We start from the raw sequence: 18,063 nt of genomic DNA, 5'->3' as shown, positions 1-18,063 counted from the left end.
CATTAATGCAGCATTCAGCACAGTGCCAGCCAGGGCAGTCTGAGCTCCAAATGCATGGGTGCAAGCAAAATATTTTGAATGAGTAGCAATAATTTCGTTTTGTTCTGCTTATTCACTTTGCCTAGGAAGCACAAGATGTGCATTGCAAAGTACACATTTAGGTAGTGCACTAAAAAATAAATCTTGGCTTGAAAGGATTAGCATCAATTAGAGGAGCACTTGCTTTAAATAACAAAGCACATTAATTCCCTTAAGGATTGTACTTATTGGAACACATTTTCAGTAGTTAAGAAGAGCAACAAGTGTGCGAGTACTATTGATTTTCCACCTTTGTATTACCAAAACATTTTTTATTGACAAGTATTACTTGCTTGTTAAGTGCTGCAGTTTGATGGGTCTAAACATTGGATCATCTAATTAATTCCCCTTTCAAATCTTCATCCTAAGCTGTAGTGATTACCTTGAAGACGTAGGTTTGGGGTTCTGTTAGACTTTGCTCAACTTACATGATGCACAGTAAATATATTGATGGATTGTTAATGTAAGCCTTACTTCGGGTGCACTGTGCCATCTCAGTGGCTTTGCATCTTTTAGTGTCCTGGAGCTGACTGTAGGAGCACTTTTGTTTTCATGTGCTTTTATTTTCACAGCCTACTTTTGGTCGATGAATGTTTCAAAGTCTTTTTTCACACGCTGCAAGTCCCGCCAATTTAAAATTGGCACAGAGCCTCTTAATGCAGAGAGAGCAGCTACTGTGTATTCTGCAAAGAAATACTTTCTGAGCTTGTTACTAATGTCTTCGTTATGGTAATCCAATAAAAGATGGTATTTTAAGGAAATTGCCCTCCTATCTCCTGCAGCAACCAAACTCTGAAGTTCCTCTAGCTCTGCAGACGTGTTTGCCTATAAACCTTGGATAGATTTTGTGTGCTTTCCCAATTTGTGTCATGCTTTTGATTCGAGACCTAAGATACAGTGCTGAAATAGGAGGAAGAGGCTTCTGCTCGTAGTACTTGCTGTTTTCTGACTGTAGGAGTTTGATGAACTGTTCCAGAAACTTCTTCCAGAAGTCCAGATGCTGTCGCATTTGTGTTTGCTTACGAATCTGTTCAGCACTGCTGTGGTGCCAAGTAAGGAATGCTCTGTTACTGCTCTTAGAACCACGGAATCATTAAGGTTGGAAAAGGCCGTTAAGAAGTCACCCTTAAATGCCATCTGGTTCAACTCCCCTGCAGTGAATGGGGGCATCCATGGCTAGATCAGGTTGCTCAGAGCCTCGTCCAGCCTAGTTCATCAAGTCCAGCTGCCAACCCATCACCACCATGCCCCCTAAACTGTGTCCCTAAATGTTCTCTCTTGGCAGACAATCCACGGGCACAAGGGGCCGATCACAGCAGTGGCCTTTGCTCCTGACGGCCGGTACCTTGCCACCTACTCCAACTCAGACAGCCACCTCTCCTTCTGGCAGGTAAGTGCCTTGCTGCAAGCCTGTGTCCCCCGGAGGATCAATGCAATCTGCCCACCTTTGGTTTTGTTGCGCATCATGTTTTTTCTGTTTTTATAAAGTACAGATCTTTTACTGTTTATACTATATACTGTTTATACTTTATACACCTAAAGCACCCACTTGGTTTAGGTTTAAGGCCTTGCAGGGGACCTCCAGCCAGTTCTGCCAGAACTGCTGCTCCTGCTCTCACACTGTCCCATCCCCTAGTAGGAATTTCTCTTCTCTGACTTCTGGAACCCAGTGAGTTCTCATAAATGAAGATCTCAGTGATATTTCTCCATTTCTTGGACTCAACATGATGCAAAACTATTCAAGATGAACACTGGTCCTGTTACTGCTGCGCCAAGTCCTCCTCAGCAGACACAGCTGCTCTACTTTGAGCACAGATCCCTGGTCTGCCCCTTATACTGTCGAGCTGCCTGGAATTTCCATAACGATGCAGGGAACAGAAAGGCTGAAAGAAAAACAATACGAAGAGGGTCTGAAATGGGAGAAACTGAGGTTCAGGTCAACCTTTTATGAAGTACCTGGGGGTTTATTTTTTTAGCATAGGAGCAAACTTTGTGATCGTATCTGTAGAAATACTGTGCTGTCAGCAGTGGATAGGTGTAGCGTGGTGGGACAGGTGAGCACACAAGAAGCTTCATTGGTGCTTACATTTCCTCACCGGGAATTTTTTCTTCCTTTAAATGACTATAAACTTAAAAACTGACTCGATCAAGCAATTTGTGTAGATTATTAATTTAGTTTTGCAGTAGTCAGACTATATAATAGAACCCCGTATACCACTAATTATTAGTTAGCTTTTAATATATTCCCCTGGTCGTCTGATGCCTTTCATTATTTTTACAGGTGCCATAATAATTATTAAATTATTATCCATCACTGTTTTGTGTATTTTCTGTAACAGTAAATGGGAACAGCAAGAATCTTCATCCATCAGTTATACTTACTCAATTTAAGTACTCAGGGAAAGTCTAGAAAGCAATCAGAGCAGGTCATGTAAAACTGGCAGGAAAAAAAAGTCAGGCACGTGGTTTAAATTGTGAGCTGCCACATTCTTCCAGGTGTATAAATGTTCACGTTGAAGTGGCTTTCACATAAAGAGTTAAATATACCTACACATTTAGTTCTAAAATGTGACCTCGTGCACTAGTGATTTTTTTTCCCTTCTGTATTCCATTTGGCACTATTATTAATGCAGGAAAATCAGTAACATTAGTCATCTTAAAAGGGTTATTACTCAAGATGATTTAAATTGTGAAAATGTCAGTGGTGCGTGCATGCTCCCTGCTAGAGATGCCATGATTTACACTCTCTGACACCATTCTGCTGCTGAGAAGAGCCAGGAAAAAGTAATGGCTTGTACTTTGTCCTGATCAGAATTCAGAGCGTGGGATCAGCAGCAGCACGACTGCCATGTCCCAGGATTTGCCAGGGCTCCACATGGCACACTCAGGGATACGGCACAGCAGCCGTCTGCCTGCTCTTGGACTGCTAAGGAGGGTTTTCCAAGTAAAGGAGAGCTCGTAAGGCAGGGTTAGGCAGCTTGTTTTTAAACCACGGAGCTAGGCAGCGTGCATCTGCAGTAACTGGCCTGCTTTATGGAGAGTGGAACCCATCAGATTTCTCCTGAGTGCTTTATTTATCTAGGAGAAAATAATAAAAATTTGCTTTTTTTCTGCAACTGTTGCAGAACTATTGCAACTGTTATGATGATTCTTCTTAATTTTGCACGATTTCACATTTGGTGTTTTAATTATTTTGACAAAAATATTCTAGCATAGATACAATCTTGAAAACTTTTCATGTTTCTCTTTAAAATTTGAATAGAAGCCTTTAACTATAAAGACCTACAAGTGAAGTGTGAGATCTTTCGAAGTAGTAAATAAACTGTTTTCTAGCTAATTTATTAATTTAAATCTTACAATTCAACTTGAGAAAGGCACAGGCAAAGAGAACAATAATTTAAAAGAAGATACAGGGCAAGCAGTGAGCTCTGAGCAGCCTGGTGTGCTGTTTGGCAATCCTGCACATAGCAGGGGGTTGAAACCAGGTGATCATTGTGGTCCTTTTCAACCCAGGCCATTCTATGATTCTGTGAAGTGATTCTTGATTGCTGAATGTAACTGAGTTCTGTGCGTAGGAGGGAAACTTCAAGTTTTTGACTGTAATTTACGTTGCATTTAGTCATGCACCAGTTTCCTTTCTCTTCTGTTGGAAGGATAAGCAGATGCACAGCTTTGGAAATGTTGCTCACAGTGCCTGCTGGTAGCACCGTGAGCTCCCCACAAAGAGTAGTGCCATGCACCTGCTGGCTTTATTCAGCCATTCCTTTTGCAAAGCTGTGTGCTGTGGGACACAGCACGATGCTCAGAACCTGGGCACTGACAGCACTGCCTCACCCAGGCTGGGTGGGTCGGGAGAAATGTCACTTGGGCCTGATCTGGGTGGGCTGGGAGGCCTCTCACCAACAGCTGTCTCTGCAGATGAACACGTCACTGCTGGGCAGCATTGGCATGCTCAACTCAGCGCCCCAGCTGCGCTGCATCAAGACCTACCAGGTGCCACCCGTCCAGCCCGCGTCCCCTGGCTCGCACAACGCCCTGCGCCTGGCCCGCCTCATCTGGACCTCCAACCGCAACGTCATCCTCATGGCCCACGATGGCAAGGAGCACCGCTTCGTGGTCTAGGGGAAGCTGCCTGAGCTGAAATGCGTTTCTGTCACAACTCCACGTAACTTTCCCTTCTTTGTTGCTGTCCTCTAGTCACGGGGCAGGACCGGCCAGGTCATGGCTCTGCTTGCTTTACCAGGTTACAGCTCTGCCCGGTTTTCCAGGCCGTAGTTCTGCCTGGTTTGCCAGGTCATGGTTGTGCCCGGTTTGCCAGACCATGGCTCTGTCTGGCGTGCCAGGTCACAGCTTTGCCCGCTTTGCCAGGCAGCAGCTCTGCCCTTTTTGCCAGGCCATGGCACCAGGCGTGTTCTCTTTGCAGCAGGGTGGGGGAAGCTGTGGTTTTGGGAGGCCCAGTCCCACCCTGACTGTGCCGTGGCCTGGCCGGTGGCTGCTGGCCTCGTGCTGGTGGCCTGGTTCCACGTGCTCACAGAGCCTCTGTGGTTTACCAAAGGCCCCGTTTACATGTATTCCTTCTAGTGACCACTGAATGATCAGTAGGTGGTGTGTCTTAGAGGGTTCTTAATAAGGGCCTAATTAATTGGGGATAATTAGTAGCTGAGTGTGCAGGAGTTGAATGGCCTCTGTTCTGAATGGAAGGGGCGCGTTTCCTCAGAAAAAGACAGTTTTTGAGGAATTGAAGTGCTGCTGTGCTCAGCCATTGCTTGCTGTCTTCTGGAATAAAGGATAACAATTCACATGTAAATAAAGAAAATATCTCTAAGATTGACTAGCAAACTTGAACAGAGGAGTATTTATATATAAAGGTGTTTTTTTGCTACCAATGAAGGTATTTATTTTGAAGAAAATGAAAAGCTTTTTCTTCCCAAAGCTGCTCCCATTTGTGCTGGATCCCATGTGGAAGCAGGGTTGTGGTCTGGCATCTGCAGGGCCACTCTCCTTCACTGCAGGAGCGTGGGGTCACAGCAAGCCCTGGGAGGCAGCACAAATGGTGTCAGTGATTAACAATTCTTGCAAGAAAAACTATGAAAAATAATAAGTTATTTGAGCAGATATACTGAAACCATTTCTTCGGTAGGAGTATTCATGTGTAATGTTAGATGTGACTGTGCTTCCTTCTTACATATCTAATTCTGTGAAATATTTAACCATGTGAAAGTATGCTGGTTTATGCTCACAATAAAGCAAAAACAAATCTATGAAATACTATTTTATTTAAAAATATTGATGTATATGTTTGTATAGCTTTCTCTTTGCCATTTTTGTCCGAAAAGCTCGCAGAAATAAGGGGGCTGTCTTTACATGATAAAGTAAAAATGGTACTTATAAAATCCTCCCTTCCCCAAAAAGGAATAAATTAATTTATAAAACGGCTTCTAAATTTAAAAAGCATTGATTTCTTTTTAATTTTTCTTTTTTAAAGTTGGTCTGTGTAGTACATTGTAGGTGAAGGTGAGATTTACAGCCCAGGAAGATACATATCTCTTTGCTGTTTGAAAATTAAGAAAAGAGCAAGAAATTAAGACCGTTAGGAATGTTTAACACAAACTGCCATAAAATTTAATCCTTTTATCTGGCAGGAATGTAGTGTATAGTAGAGAACACTGTTATAGAATATCAGGGTCTTCTTTCTAAGTGAACTAACACAACATGCATGTACATTGTGTTCGTAAAGAAGCGTGTGTAACTCTGAAGGTTAAAGATAGGAAGAAGAGCTAACAGAGACCTTCCATCTGTAATCTGAAACACTGCAGCATTCGGTTTGGATGCACGAGGAGAGTCAGGGTGCACTGTAAGCATTGTCCCATAGGCGTCCTGGGATCCCGTCAGTTACATTAGGGTAGGTTCCAAGATGTGTATGTGTTTACTTTCAGAAACGAAACACAACCCCCATGGGAACGGTGGACCATAGCCCTCCAATGATTTCCTTTTGTGGTATAGTGAGCAAACATCTTGAATTATATATGCGTTAAAATGTTTGATTTAAGCTAGAAGTGTAATGGATTTTCTTAAATGCAGAAGAGAGGTCGTTCCTTTCCTCCCAGTGCTGCGGGTCAGCTCCAGCTCCACTGGGGTCCAGGATCCATCAGTGGGGCTGGACACAGCCCCCGCTGTGGTGACTTTGTTTGCCCCAATCCTCAACTTCACAGCCTCGGTCTCTCAGCACTGCAGTAAAATTTGTATTGTCATTCCAGTGTAAGCTTTTAGTGCTTTATTGATTTGTTAGTACTGTATTTGGACTTGTCCTTGTAAACGTGGAGACGTATGTGGCTTCATTGGCAGTTTACAAGCAAAAGATGACATGATGAGACACCTGTATGAAAGTGTTGTAATGATGGAAGTCACCATGTATGGTAAATGATTGAAGTGTCTGCCTCTCAAGCAACTTCTGGAGTCCACTCCTAGTCTGCTGTATGTATACTGCATACCCTGGTGTAAATATGCTTGTGAAATAAATCTGAACTGTATCGAAGAGCATTGCTGTTATGGCATCAGCCAGGTGGCATGCAAATAATTCCCTGCCTCTCATTCATGAATCATAAGTTTTTTCACCAACTTTTTTCGTTTGAAAGTCAGCTTAAGTGGTGTCCTGTCTGTTGTGCTGGGAGGACCCGCAGCCTCAGTACAGAGGGAGGAAGGTGTTGGAATGAAGTTCTCATAACTCCCCAGCAGTGTGGCTAAAGCACACAAAAGAATTGCAGTCTTCCAGAAATTCACCAGTGCCAGTGTTTGCAAGATGGTGCTTTCCTTGTCACCTGGTAACTGATGCAAATAGCAACATTTCCTAGCGTGGAATGCAGGGTCCTAAGAATATTTGAGGTGCACTTGCAATGCAGATTATTTTTTCAATCGCAATTGCTTTCTGGTTGCTGAAGAATCCTAAGCACCTTGGGGCTGGTGGAGATGTGCCACAGTGTGCTAGGGCACCAGGGACGGTCTGCCCGCGGTCAGACGTTACCAAAGAACCCTTCTAAACAAAGCAAACAGCAAGGAGGAGAAAAAAAAAGCAGCAACACAAAGGAATTGGGTGAATCCTCAGTTTTCACAGTGCACGAACATGTTAAAGTATTGGTGGCCCCAGGGTTTCCTCTTAGGTGAATGGCACCCGGCATGGGGGGCACGGTGCTGGCGGGGGGCAGAACTGGGCAGAGCTGGGTGAACTTTCACCTTTCCCCTCGCCGCTGACAGCGGAGCTGAGTGGTGAAAAATCAATACCTGGGAGCCAGGAGGGAAATATTTCCAACCTCTAACTAGAGAATGTATTTTGACAAGGCCAAGATAATCCTGGCTACACAGGAGAAAGAGAAAAGAAGACTCATTTTTAAAGCTTGACACTTCAAGGTGTTTTTGTGCAATGCTTTAGAGAGCATCGATACGTACAAATACCAAAGGTCAAAAAGAAAAGCCAGAAGAATTTCAAAAATTAGATGTGCTGGGTTTTGCTCTTTACTTTGCAAAACATAAACTGTGATTTGTGCATAGGAATGCTCAAATGTAGGCAACTCAGTGAGCTTGGACCCACAGTCTCCTCATTTAATAGAAATGAAAATATGCCAGAGCCTATATTGTACCTTAAGCAATTTGCCTATAAAAAGTACATGCCTATTTCCTGCTATATATCTGCATTCAGGGACATTAATTGTTTTTGATTCGGCATGATTGCATTTTGATGCCAAAAGATCAATATTTTTTTCATTTATGCAGCATCATTTTTTTGATAATTTAATATCTAGCTGTGCGCTCGAGTTCTGCAATGAAATGACCAAAAGCTGCTGCCGGGTTCAGCTGAGAGCCAGGGTCGGAGCAGCACGTCCATGGTGTGACTGCTGCGCAGTGCCCTGCTCCCTGTTCTGCTGCTGGATGTCACAGCTGTGACTTAGGGGGGCAAAATCCCATCACGGGCAGCGTCGCCTGATGAATGTAATCCAGAGCACGGAGGCAGAGGAAGAGCCAGATGAGATCAATTGCGAAGGTGCTCTCTTTTCCAGCTTAAAAGAGCATGCATTAAGGCTGGGGGAGACGAGCCGGTCTGAGAGGTGGTGGAGATAAGGAGCAATGTACTTCTACATTATTAATTGCGTATGCGTGATCACCTCCGAACTGTCACAATATTCTGCTTGAACTGGTGCAGTCGCATTTGTCCGCTAATTAGCGGTGTTTGGAACAAGATACTGGAAATGAGAAATCACCTGAGATTTGTAGGGGGAAAGACAAAACGAAGAAAAGCTCTGCCAGATACATCCAGTTTGCTGCCTTTGGCGGTGAGGGGTACGAGGCCATCGCAGGTGTGACAAAGCTTCCTTCCCAGAGCCTGTTTGGTTTATGTCCTCTTTAAAGTGTGTCAGACCTGCGTGAAAACAAAGCTATCTGAAGATGCAGACCACCGAGGTCAGTGAAAACTACATCAAATGTATTGATCAAAGAGTTTTTCCAGAGAGCGTAATGTTCCTGTTTTACATTGCGTGTGCGTCTTGTGGCCCATCAGCATTCCTTGCAGCTGACTCAGAAATCCATCCACATGCGTTTGGCCTCCCCAGGCAGTGCAGGGGGACGTGCAGTCCCTTCTGCAGCCTCCTGAGTGTGAGGACAGCACAGGCAAGTGCAGAGTCAGGGCAGAGAGAGCCTTGTTTCAACCCCACGTGAAATGGATGAAAAGGACACGATTCCTTTAACGAAGCAGATTAACTATGGGGAAGAAAAAGCAGAAGTATGGCGCATAGAAACGTGGTCAGTGGGGATGAGTAGGGTTTGGGCTTGGTGACCTTTGAGGTCTGTTCCAACCTTAGTGATTCTGTGAAGAGTAGAGGCTATCTCCAGGCTTGCCTTTTCATGCACATTTCATGCCAGGATCCTGGGTGTCCACTGAAACCCCTGTGCGGAGAGCACGGCTTTCCTCTGTGTGGAGATGGATGCAACCATGTCTACCAATGACCTCACCAGTGTTTGGAAGTGGACTGAATTTGGTCTCAAAAATGATTCTTGTAGCAAATTTTTGTAGCCATAACATTTTTTCAAGTTAACGAGTCATTCTCAAACAAAGCAGTGTGAATGGAAAACCTTTAATATTTTTTTTGCCTGTAGCTTATATATTTAAAAGCCAACGTATTGGTAGCAGAAACTGGATGAGACACAGAGATGGACCAAGTCCACCGGGTGCCGCAGGAACTTTCCTTAGAAAACACTTAGAAAGCCCTTGCCTTAGGACTTTCGGTTCTGGTGGCAGAATCCAAAACCTGGAGTGTTCTCTGGCCATTGCCTCTGCCTGTGCCACCTTCAACAGCTGCAGTACATAGGTCAGACCTGAGCCTCCTGTCCAGAATGAGAGATGGAGGGGCTGCTGATGGCCAGGAGCTCTGTTTTCTGATGGGAGAGGTACCACGTTCAGCTTCCAGAGCTTGCAAGAGACCCATTTTCCAGCAAGCATTCCTGAAAATGTGTGAATTGAGTCATGCCACACTTGGTGGAGTATTAAGCAGTGATCAACACCTAGAATCCCACTTGCCCCCATGAATGCAGTTCAGACATTCGGGCTGTAAAAGGCAACGTCTGTATGCCAGAATTGCAACACGTACAGCCGAGAAAATTGAGCACAACAGGAATAAGGCAAATGGCTTGAATAGGGTTATGGGGGCAATGCTGTGGAGTTGGTGGCTGCACCTGGACAGAAGATAGAGGTCTGACACAAGTGGGGAAAGTCGGGTTTCTCTTGTTTTCCAAAAAAAAGATGTCCCATCTGAGCCTGGCCTTAAGCAAACACCACAACTCTAATAGCAGTCATAGTTGGGTCTTAACAAAAATATCAGTAAAAATATGCATTGGGCAGTCCAAGCCTTCGCTGTGATAAATTGACACTTGATGGCAATAGTTGCCTGGAGTGCTCTTTGAACAGGAGGGCTCCTGGGGAACTTCTATCTCTGATGTCTGAAAATTAAAAATTAATCTTGTATGAAAAATTAAAAGGTGAAACTTTCTGCTGCAGCAGCGCAGCTTTTTGAATGTTGATTTTGTTTTTAAAATGAAGTCAGAGTGACATCTACGGGAAGATCCTTGTTGATTGTTACAATTAGAATATACGGTGTAATTGATTTCTGTAAATTAGAAACCAATTTACCAAGAACTGGTGTGGCCTAAAATGTGGAATTGGGGAGGGCAGGTATTTATTTACTGCAGTGACCGATTTTAAACAGCATGTCCCAGCACTGGGGCAGGGCTGGACACCAGTGAGCTGCAGCCGTTGATGTACTTTGAGGTCAGTCTGCATCTGCGATTCTGGAGCAAATATTTCAAGACAGATTTGATGGTAGGTAATGAACTGCAATGAAATGCACGAAAGTGTGGAGTTGCGCAGGCACCTGTTCAACAGTACACAGCACCACTACGAAATCACAACAAAATTCTGCTTGACAGAGAAGTGGTTAAGATGTTAGATTGTGTATGATTACTTCATTTGCAGTTTAGCCAGAAATTGGATTAAAATTCATTTAAAAGCAATTACAGGTTTATTGCAGCAGTAAGCGCAGCTATTGTTCCACCAGATGAAGCAGGTTTTTAAACCTAGATCATGTTTTCTTTATGAGAGCAATCCGCTCGGCCTCCTGCCAGCTCTGCCAAAAAAAATCAGGCCAGGCAAAATCGTTTTAGCAAATCATTCTTTGTCTGGAAAATGCTCTTCTCTGTATCTCTCAGTACTGACACCAGCAGCAGAAACAAAAACAAATATTGGGGTGAAAGGTCTGCATTGGATCTGCATCAGAGAGGAGCATCCCGTGCGGTAGGGTGGGAACTGAAACATCAAGTATGTCTGCAAGGATTATGTCACCTGTGGTATTAGTTGCTGCAATGTGGAAGATGTTTGTGAGGTCTGCACACAATTGAAGGACTGCCCTTGCCCTTGTCACTGGGCAGATGGTGGGAAACAACGACACAGAGGGGGTTGCCCCAGTATTGTCTCGTGGCTGGGTGCAGCAGTTTTGCAGTGGCTGCTGAACTCAGCATGGGAACAGGAGCTGCTTTCCAGATCAGCAGTGACTTCTTGGGGCTGTGCAGGAGGGACAGCATCACCCCAACCTGCAGCGTGCCCAGGTGTGTGTGCCAGCACTGTTTCAGCTGCTGGGGACAGCCACAGGCACAGCACAACACTGTCCTTGTTCAATGCTGTGGACACTGTTGCACTGTTTGCAGATTTTCAGAGGATCTAAACTTAAAAAAATGAGCTTCTCAAGAGGCTGGATTCTCAGCAAAAGGAGATCTTAGTTACCAAGTGACCCTTTATTGACGAGTCCCTCTCTGTTGGCAAATGCCCCCAGTAGTCTTGCTGCTGTGATGACACGGGGCAGGTTATGCTCCAGTTCCAGGTGAGCCTCTATTCAGCATGCCCAAGTAAACCGTCTGCTTTGTATCTCCTGAGCAGAGAGATGAGATGTGATGGCTGTTTCCTGTGGCTCTTCCAGTTTGGTTTAATGAAGTATGTGATCTTCATTTTTCTGCTCATGTAGGATCCTATTAAAAATATATATTATATCAAACATCACGTGAGAGCTGGAGAAATCCAGTGTAAATGCCGTGCCCTCCGTGTGCAGAGACAGACGCTCAGCTGCATTTGCTGCTGGCGGAAGCACACGTTCATCACTGAGGTGCTGCAAGCTCTGCTGTTTGTGCCACGGCAGGAGCAGAGGGCACGGAGCTGCTGCCAGCAGCCAGAGACCAGCGTGCTCATGGAACCCAGCACGTGGTGAGAGGACTCTGAGCAGAGGCACGGCCGTCAGCATGCATGCAGTGCTGCTCCGGTGTGGTTTAATCACACAGAGCTATTTTAGAGAAGGAGGTGAAGCGGAACCCAGATTAGAAGCTAACCTGTCATGAAAGCAATCAAAGTTATCAGCAAACCATTAAATTGCTTCCCGAAATCACGCCGCACTGCTCTCGGCGGGCAGCGCACAGCAGCAGTGCTGCTTCACCCACCTCAGGCCAGCCCTCATCACCTCCAGCCTTGCCGGCTGCCCCGCTCCTCTGGCCAGGCCTCATGGCAGCAGCCCTGTGCACAGTGTGTGCACCTCAATGCGCCACGCGTGGCTGCCCTGCTCAGCTCTCAGCACTGTGTGGGGATGCAAGCCAGGCCTGGCTGTGCTCGCTGCCAAGGCTTAGCTGCATTGCTGAGCAGTGGCAGCGTGGGAACGGTGCTCTTCCTGCCATTCCCCAGTGCTGTTGCCACCCATGTCTACATACATGCCTTTCTGCTTGGGTCACGAGCCCATTCCTGCCCCTGCTGCAGCTCTGTCCCGCAGGCTGTGAGGCTGGCACAGCGCAGCCATGGCTGAGTCCTCCTGCCCAGGCCCCGCACACCAAGCTGGCCTCTGTGCAGCCACTGAGCTGCCCTTTGCTCCCCTGAGCCCCGGGAGAAACGCTGCCCTGCACTGAGCACCGGGAGCAGGGTCAGGTGTGACAGCAGCCTGCAGGCCTGCTTTGGTCTGGCTGTGCTCAGCGAGCGGCTGAGCTGGTGGATGTTTGCTTTGCCAAAGCTCTGTTGGCTCTCCCGGCAGCAGCACAACGGCCTGGAGGGAGCAGCAGCTGAAGCCAGGGGATGGGGAGGCCGAGGGCAGTGGTTGCAGCCCGTCCTGCCAGACTGGAGCCCCGCGAGCTCACGGATCGGCACAGGACGTCAGGTGGCTCACAGATGGGAGCATAAGCCTATTGATTTTTACTAGCTGGATAAAAATAGCAAAGGCGAGAGCTAAAACCTTCACAAAACTGATGTTAAGCACTGTGTCCTACACGGTGGACAGCGGTTTGTTTTAAAGAAAATACAATATGTACGCATCTGTGTCTTGTGAGGCAGAGGAGCAGCAACGGATAGCATTTAGTTTGCAGGCCAGGGCCTCTGTGAGAGGTGAAAACAAACGAATAAAACCAGGAGCCCAAAACCAAGCCGCATCCTTTAGGAGCTCTGTAAGTGAAATGAATTCAACCAACTCGAAATTGGCAACAGTTCCACTGTGGAAGATCTACAGGGTTCGTAATCAAAGAGAGAGTGGCACGATGAGTTCCCATCAAGTGCATTGACTTGGAAAATGGGGAAAGTTTAGGGTCAGGCTTAGATGTTCTCGGGGGAATGCTTACCATGGAAAATTGAAAGCAGAGGAGTCTTCAGACAACGCCACCGTGATTACTTGTTTCAGTGTCAATTTTCCATACTTTTCAGGTTACTGGGGACGTTCACCTGCTCAGAACATATGACAGAGCTCTGACTATGATATTAATTGTAATATTAATTACCAAACCCCCATGATCCTTGCCATGGTTCCCATGACATTCTTCCCCATGGTTAGTGCCAGCGCGTCTCACCATCCATGGAGAAATTAAATGAAGCCACTGCTCAGTGCTCTCATTTTCCTCACGTGTATCTCAGTACTGTTTTTCTGCAGAAGAGATACTTTGACTATGTTCAGTAATTCATCTTCACGTATAAGCCTGCAGGTGAGGCTAATATCAACTTCCTAATGGTCTGCTGTCTCACAAATGATATAAGATATTTGGAAGGAGCATAAATGGGACGTGTGAACTTGGAACCACAAACCACCTATCAGGGACATCTTATTTATTCGATCTGCAATGACTAGTAATTATTCTGTTTGAGAGGAAATAATCCTTCAGGTTTTGTCACCTGCCTTTCATGGCTCCTGCAGACATTCAATACCACAATCCCTCATGAACCTGCATGCGTGGCTCACAGGCGAGATTCCCTTGGCAATTCTGGAAGAAATCACCTTTCCTGTGACTTCAGATAGATGCTCTGGTAGAAAAAGGATGCAGGAAAAACTATATGCAAGAAATCAACTGCATTATGCGGTCTTCCACTGTTCCTACAAAAATAAATAAATAAATAAATAAATAAATAAAAATTAGCCTCAACTTTGGGTTCCCTTTTCCATGTCTGTGCTGCTTTCTTTTCCAGAACTCGTACAGTCATTCCTCAGAGACTGTTTCTGCACACAGAAAATAAGCCCCATCCTAGCTTTTATTTACACGAGCAGAATTTAAGCAAAGGATTATGCTAGAAAATGTGCCACAGGCCTGCTCACGTGTCAATGTGTAAATGTGCCATAGGCCTGCTCACAAGGTAAAGCCAGCTTTGAATTGTGCAGGCACTGATGTCAGTAGTGCAGCTGTAATGTAGCGGAAGAAAATTGTATGCAGCATTGGGTGAGCAGCTTCCAGATCCTGTCTTTGCTCAGGTTGGACATTGCTCAGTGCCTGTAAGCAAGGCACTGGGCCAGGAAAGCAGCATCCGAGCTGTGAGCTGTGCTGCCCAGAGTCCATTCTGCGCCTCTGAGCCCATCTCGTGCAGGAAGGCTTCTGGGCAGTGCCTTCCAGATTTATGGGAGCATTGTTTACAAAACAATGGCCCTGCGGTTCCCTCGTCCCACGGGAGGCAGTGTGCCGTGCTGAGGTCGTGGTTCCGAGGTCAGAGGTCCGAGTCGCCAGGGACTCCAAGAGATTAAATATCTTCTTCTCCAAAACTGCAGGTTTGGATAATTAATTGCTCCCTGAACATGGGAGCTCTAAATGATTGCCCTTTCTGAGATGCCAGATTCATTCACCTTTGCTTGTTATTTGTCTCTGCATGGGAAAGCACAAGCAGATGTTAAAAACACAGGTCAGTTTGCCTGATTTATAAAATTCTAACTCTGACAAAGTTAGCATTTTGCTCATTAGGCTGACTGGATTTTCCAGGTAACCAAACACTGCATCCCTCCGGCGCTGTGCTGCCGTGGGTTTAAACACACATTGGAATTAATCTGCTGGATAAAACCTTTTCTTCGTGGCCTCTCATTAATCACCTCTCCTTCCCATATTTCCTTGTAGGAAAATAGATTTTTAAACCTGTCAGATGTGGTTTTGTGGGATTCACTTTCTGCCTTTTCTGTCTGATCCGCACTGCCAGGGAGGAGGCAGACAATTAACTGATGGTTTAAAAATGCAGAGCGCTCATTACCGTACTTAGCTAAGAGATGTGAATTATGTAACTGCTGGATGCGCTTTGGGTATTAAATATAGATTTTTATTTTTGGATATTAGGTTTCCCAGCAAGGCAAGGGATTGACACGGCTGAAAAGTCAGTTCCCAGCTGTGTGAATAATGGGTGCAAATTTGTAAAAAAAAAAAAAAAAAAAGAAAAGAAAAAGAAAAAGGGGAAAAAAGAGCAACTGGGTTGTTAACCTGTCTAGAAATCCGTGTTTGCTCTCTGCCGGACACACTGCACTCCTGGTCCCTCCATGAGAGTGTCCAAACAGGGCTTCTCTCTTCTGTCTGGCACTGAATTGGGCAGTTTGCACACCAAGAGCAATAGTTTACTGCCAAACGTCCAATTCAGTGCTCTCAATTCATCCACCCTTCTTTCTGGGTTAATCTGAATCCTGGATGGTTTAAACTCCCATCACCAAATGCTCTGTTTTGCTCTGCCTGCTCCAGGGGCAGCATCTGTATGTCTGATGTGGGGCCGATCCCAAGGTGACAACAGAGGTAATGGAGGCACAGCCTGGGGCGGACAGGGTCCTCAGTCCTTGCATTCCCCCCTTCCCCAGCACTGTGTCTAGCCCCACACCAGGGGCTTTGGGGATCTCCAGGGAGCAGCCCCAAGCCCCACTGCTGGCATACAGCAGCCCTGGTTCCACCCAGCACGGGCTAAAAAGAGAACTGTCTGCGTCCACCCGGACACATCACAACAGCACTGCACAGTGATGAGAAGTCCATGGGATTCCCTGCCGTGTGGGGCCAGGCACAACCACCAGCAATGACCCTCAGCACTCCTTCTGCTGTTCTGCCCTCAGTGGGCTCCTACTGATGTCCCCGATCTTGCAGTCACAGTGCAGCAGGAGGGCTGAGTACTTCCTCAAAGCAGAAGTCACATTGGAAGTCACACCTTGCACTGGAAGAGAAAGAAAGCTTAACGGTGGCAAATGGGAAGAATGTGGTGCAGCAGAGCTCACACCGCACACCTTGACCTGTGGCACACACATTCAGCCCCAGCACCACAAAGCCTGGCACCAGTTACACACTGCTGCACAGAGTCAGGGCCAGGGGAGAAAAAATCTTCCAGTAAACCATGCATGAGGCCCATCAGGAGGAAGAGTCTCACTTCCTAACAAAGCAGGGAATGATTAGCCTCTGCCACTTACGGGAAGGGCGGTGGTGGTGCCAAGCTGGCATGGTGTCGGCTGTAATTAGCAAAACTGCAGGGAGGCGGATGCAATAGGGAGATGGGGGGTGGGGGAGCACAACAATGCTGAGTCCAACCCCTGTTCCCATGCATCACCACCCAAACTGTGACTGAGAACAGTGTCCAAATGCTCCCTGACCTCAGTGAAGAACCTCCTCCCTGTATCCAGTCTGAAATTCTGAAATTCAGAGGCACAGATGAGGACTGGGGTGACTGGCAGGGTGCAAGGGGCAGCGTGGTGCTGTGATGGGGACCAGGCTGCCCTGTCCTGCGCCAGGGCAACGCCATCACCACTGCTGCCAGGCAGCACTTTGGAACTCAGCCATAGAAAAGGTGGAGCAGCCACAGTTATGAGTTACAGCTCATTTGAATCAGATGCTCTGTGTACCTGGGAGGAGTGGTAGTCCATCAGCTGATGGTGCATCAGAGGGCAGTGGGATGGAACACACAGCTGGAGGATCCCCGTGTTGCTAAGTGCTGGGGAGATGTCAGACATGGCATGAAACACAGCTCGAGGCGCAGCGTCCTGCAGAGAGCAAAAGGCAACAAAAGAAATGCAGAGAAAGCAGCAAAGAAAAGTCTGACCTGCAAGGCAAGAGATGGAGAAGGGCAGTGGCTGCAGGTGGGGAGAAAACAAGTTGTGTGGGGTGCTGGGAGCAGGGCTGCGGGCATCGTTGCAGCAGCAAAGCCATCAGAGGAGGCACTGCACCAAACCCAGAGCCCAGATGCCCACCCATGGCCCTGCAGCTGCTGAGGTCACACTCAGAGCTGAACTTTCAGGTGCTGGCAACAGATTTCTCCTGTAACAACCTGTCATTTCCTTCCATGCTGAGATCCTCTTCCTCCCACACTCTGAAATGAGGAACATACTAGTTGGTTTGTCACATGCTTCAACCGTGTATGTTTGTTCTGGAGATGGTTCTGGGTTGGTGTTGATGTTTGATGGTTGCTAACTGCTTGGGAAGTTCTGAGACCAGCATGCAACCCTGGGTTCGCAAACCTGGAGCTGGACTTGGTCCCCTACCAAAGAGCTTGCAGCTGGAGCAGGGAGCAGATGCAGAACTGCTGTAGGGATCATAGGTCCACCGTGACAAAAGGGATCAGGTGTTAAAGCAAAGCAAAACAAATCATAGCAAAAGAAAGGGGAAAAAAAATAAAAAAGGAAAAGAAAGCAAAATAAGGAAAAGAAATCACCAAGCCAGGCTGGGAAGCAAGGCTTGAGATAAGAGCTGGGAAGAGCAGCAAGCAGATTTGTACCCACCTTGACAATGGGGTGATTCAAGAGAGCATAGCAACAGAGGAATAGTGCAGAGGAGGGCTTTGCAGAGGTCGGTGAGCATCCTGCAGAAAAGAAAATAATGTTACAGCAGTTACACTGCCATTAGCCAGGACTGCAGCAGCAGACAAAATGGATTGTCACTGAAAGCAAAAGTGAAACTTAAATTATGTTGAGCTCAATTTATGGCAAATAATTTTATGCATTTTGATACCCTGGGTAAACATAGCAAAAAATATGCAGCCATGTTTTCCTCTCTGACAAAGGAATTTGAGAATAAGCTTCAAGATTCCTGAAACAGTCTTTAATTTTTTAGTATATTTGTGTTTCAATTGACGTAAATTGACATAAATACGTTACCTGTGGGTCTTTGAATTGAACGTATAGAGTTGCAGTCAGACATTCAACTCAAAAATTTGATAATCTCTTT

At 46.2% G+C, this 18,063-nt stretch overlaps 1 protein-coding gene across 3 annotated transcripts in view; it reads left to right on the top strand.

Annotated features, from left to right (window-relative positions):
• Positions 1 to 6,614, top strand: part of WDR7 (WD repeat domain 7) — a 113,619-nt gene extending 107,005 nt beyond the window's left edge. For all 3 annotated transcript variants that reach the window (XM_048931554.1, XM_048931557.1, XM_048931555.1), the window contains 2 exons: positions 1,364 to 1,468; positions 3,997 to 6,614. In XM_048931554.1, the coding sequence (XP_048787511.1) occupies positions 1,364 to 1,468; positions 3,997 to 4,200 (309 nt within the window). In that variant the 3' untranslated portion in view covers positions 4,201 to 6,614. The remainder of the gene's footprint in view (positions 1 to 1,363; positions 1,469 to 3,996) is intronic.
• The last annotated feature ends 11,449 nt before the right edge of the window (positions 6,615 to 18,063 follow it).

Source organism: Lagopus muta, chromosome Z, assembly GCF_023343835.1.
Source record: "Lagopus muta isolate bLagMut1 chromosome Z, bLagMut1 primary, whole genome shotgun sequence".
Classification (NCBI taxonomy): domain Eukaryota; kingdom Metazoa; phylum Chordata; class Aves; order Galliformes; family Phasianidae; genus Lagopus; species Lagopus muta.
Note: the sequence above shows the minus strand (reverse complement) of the source record. Positions and strands in the feature narration are given on the sequence as shown.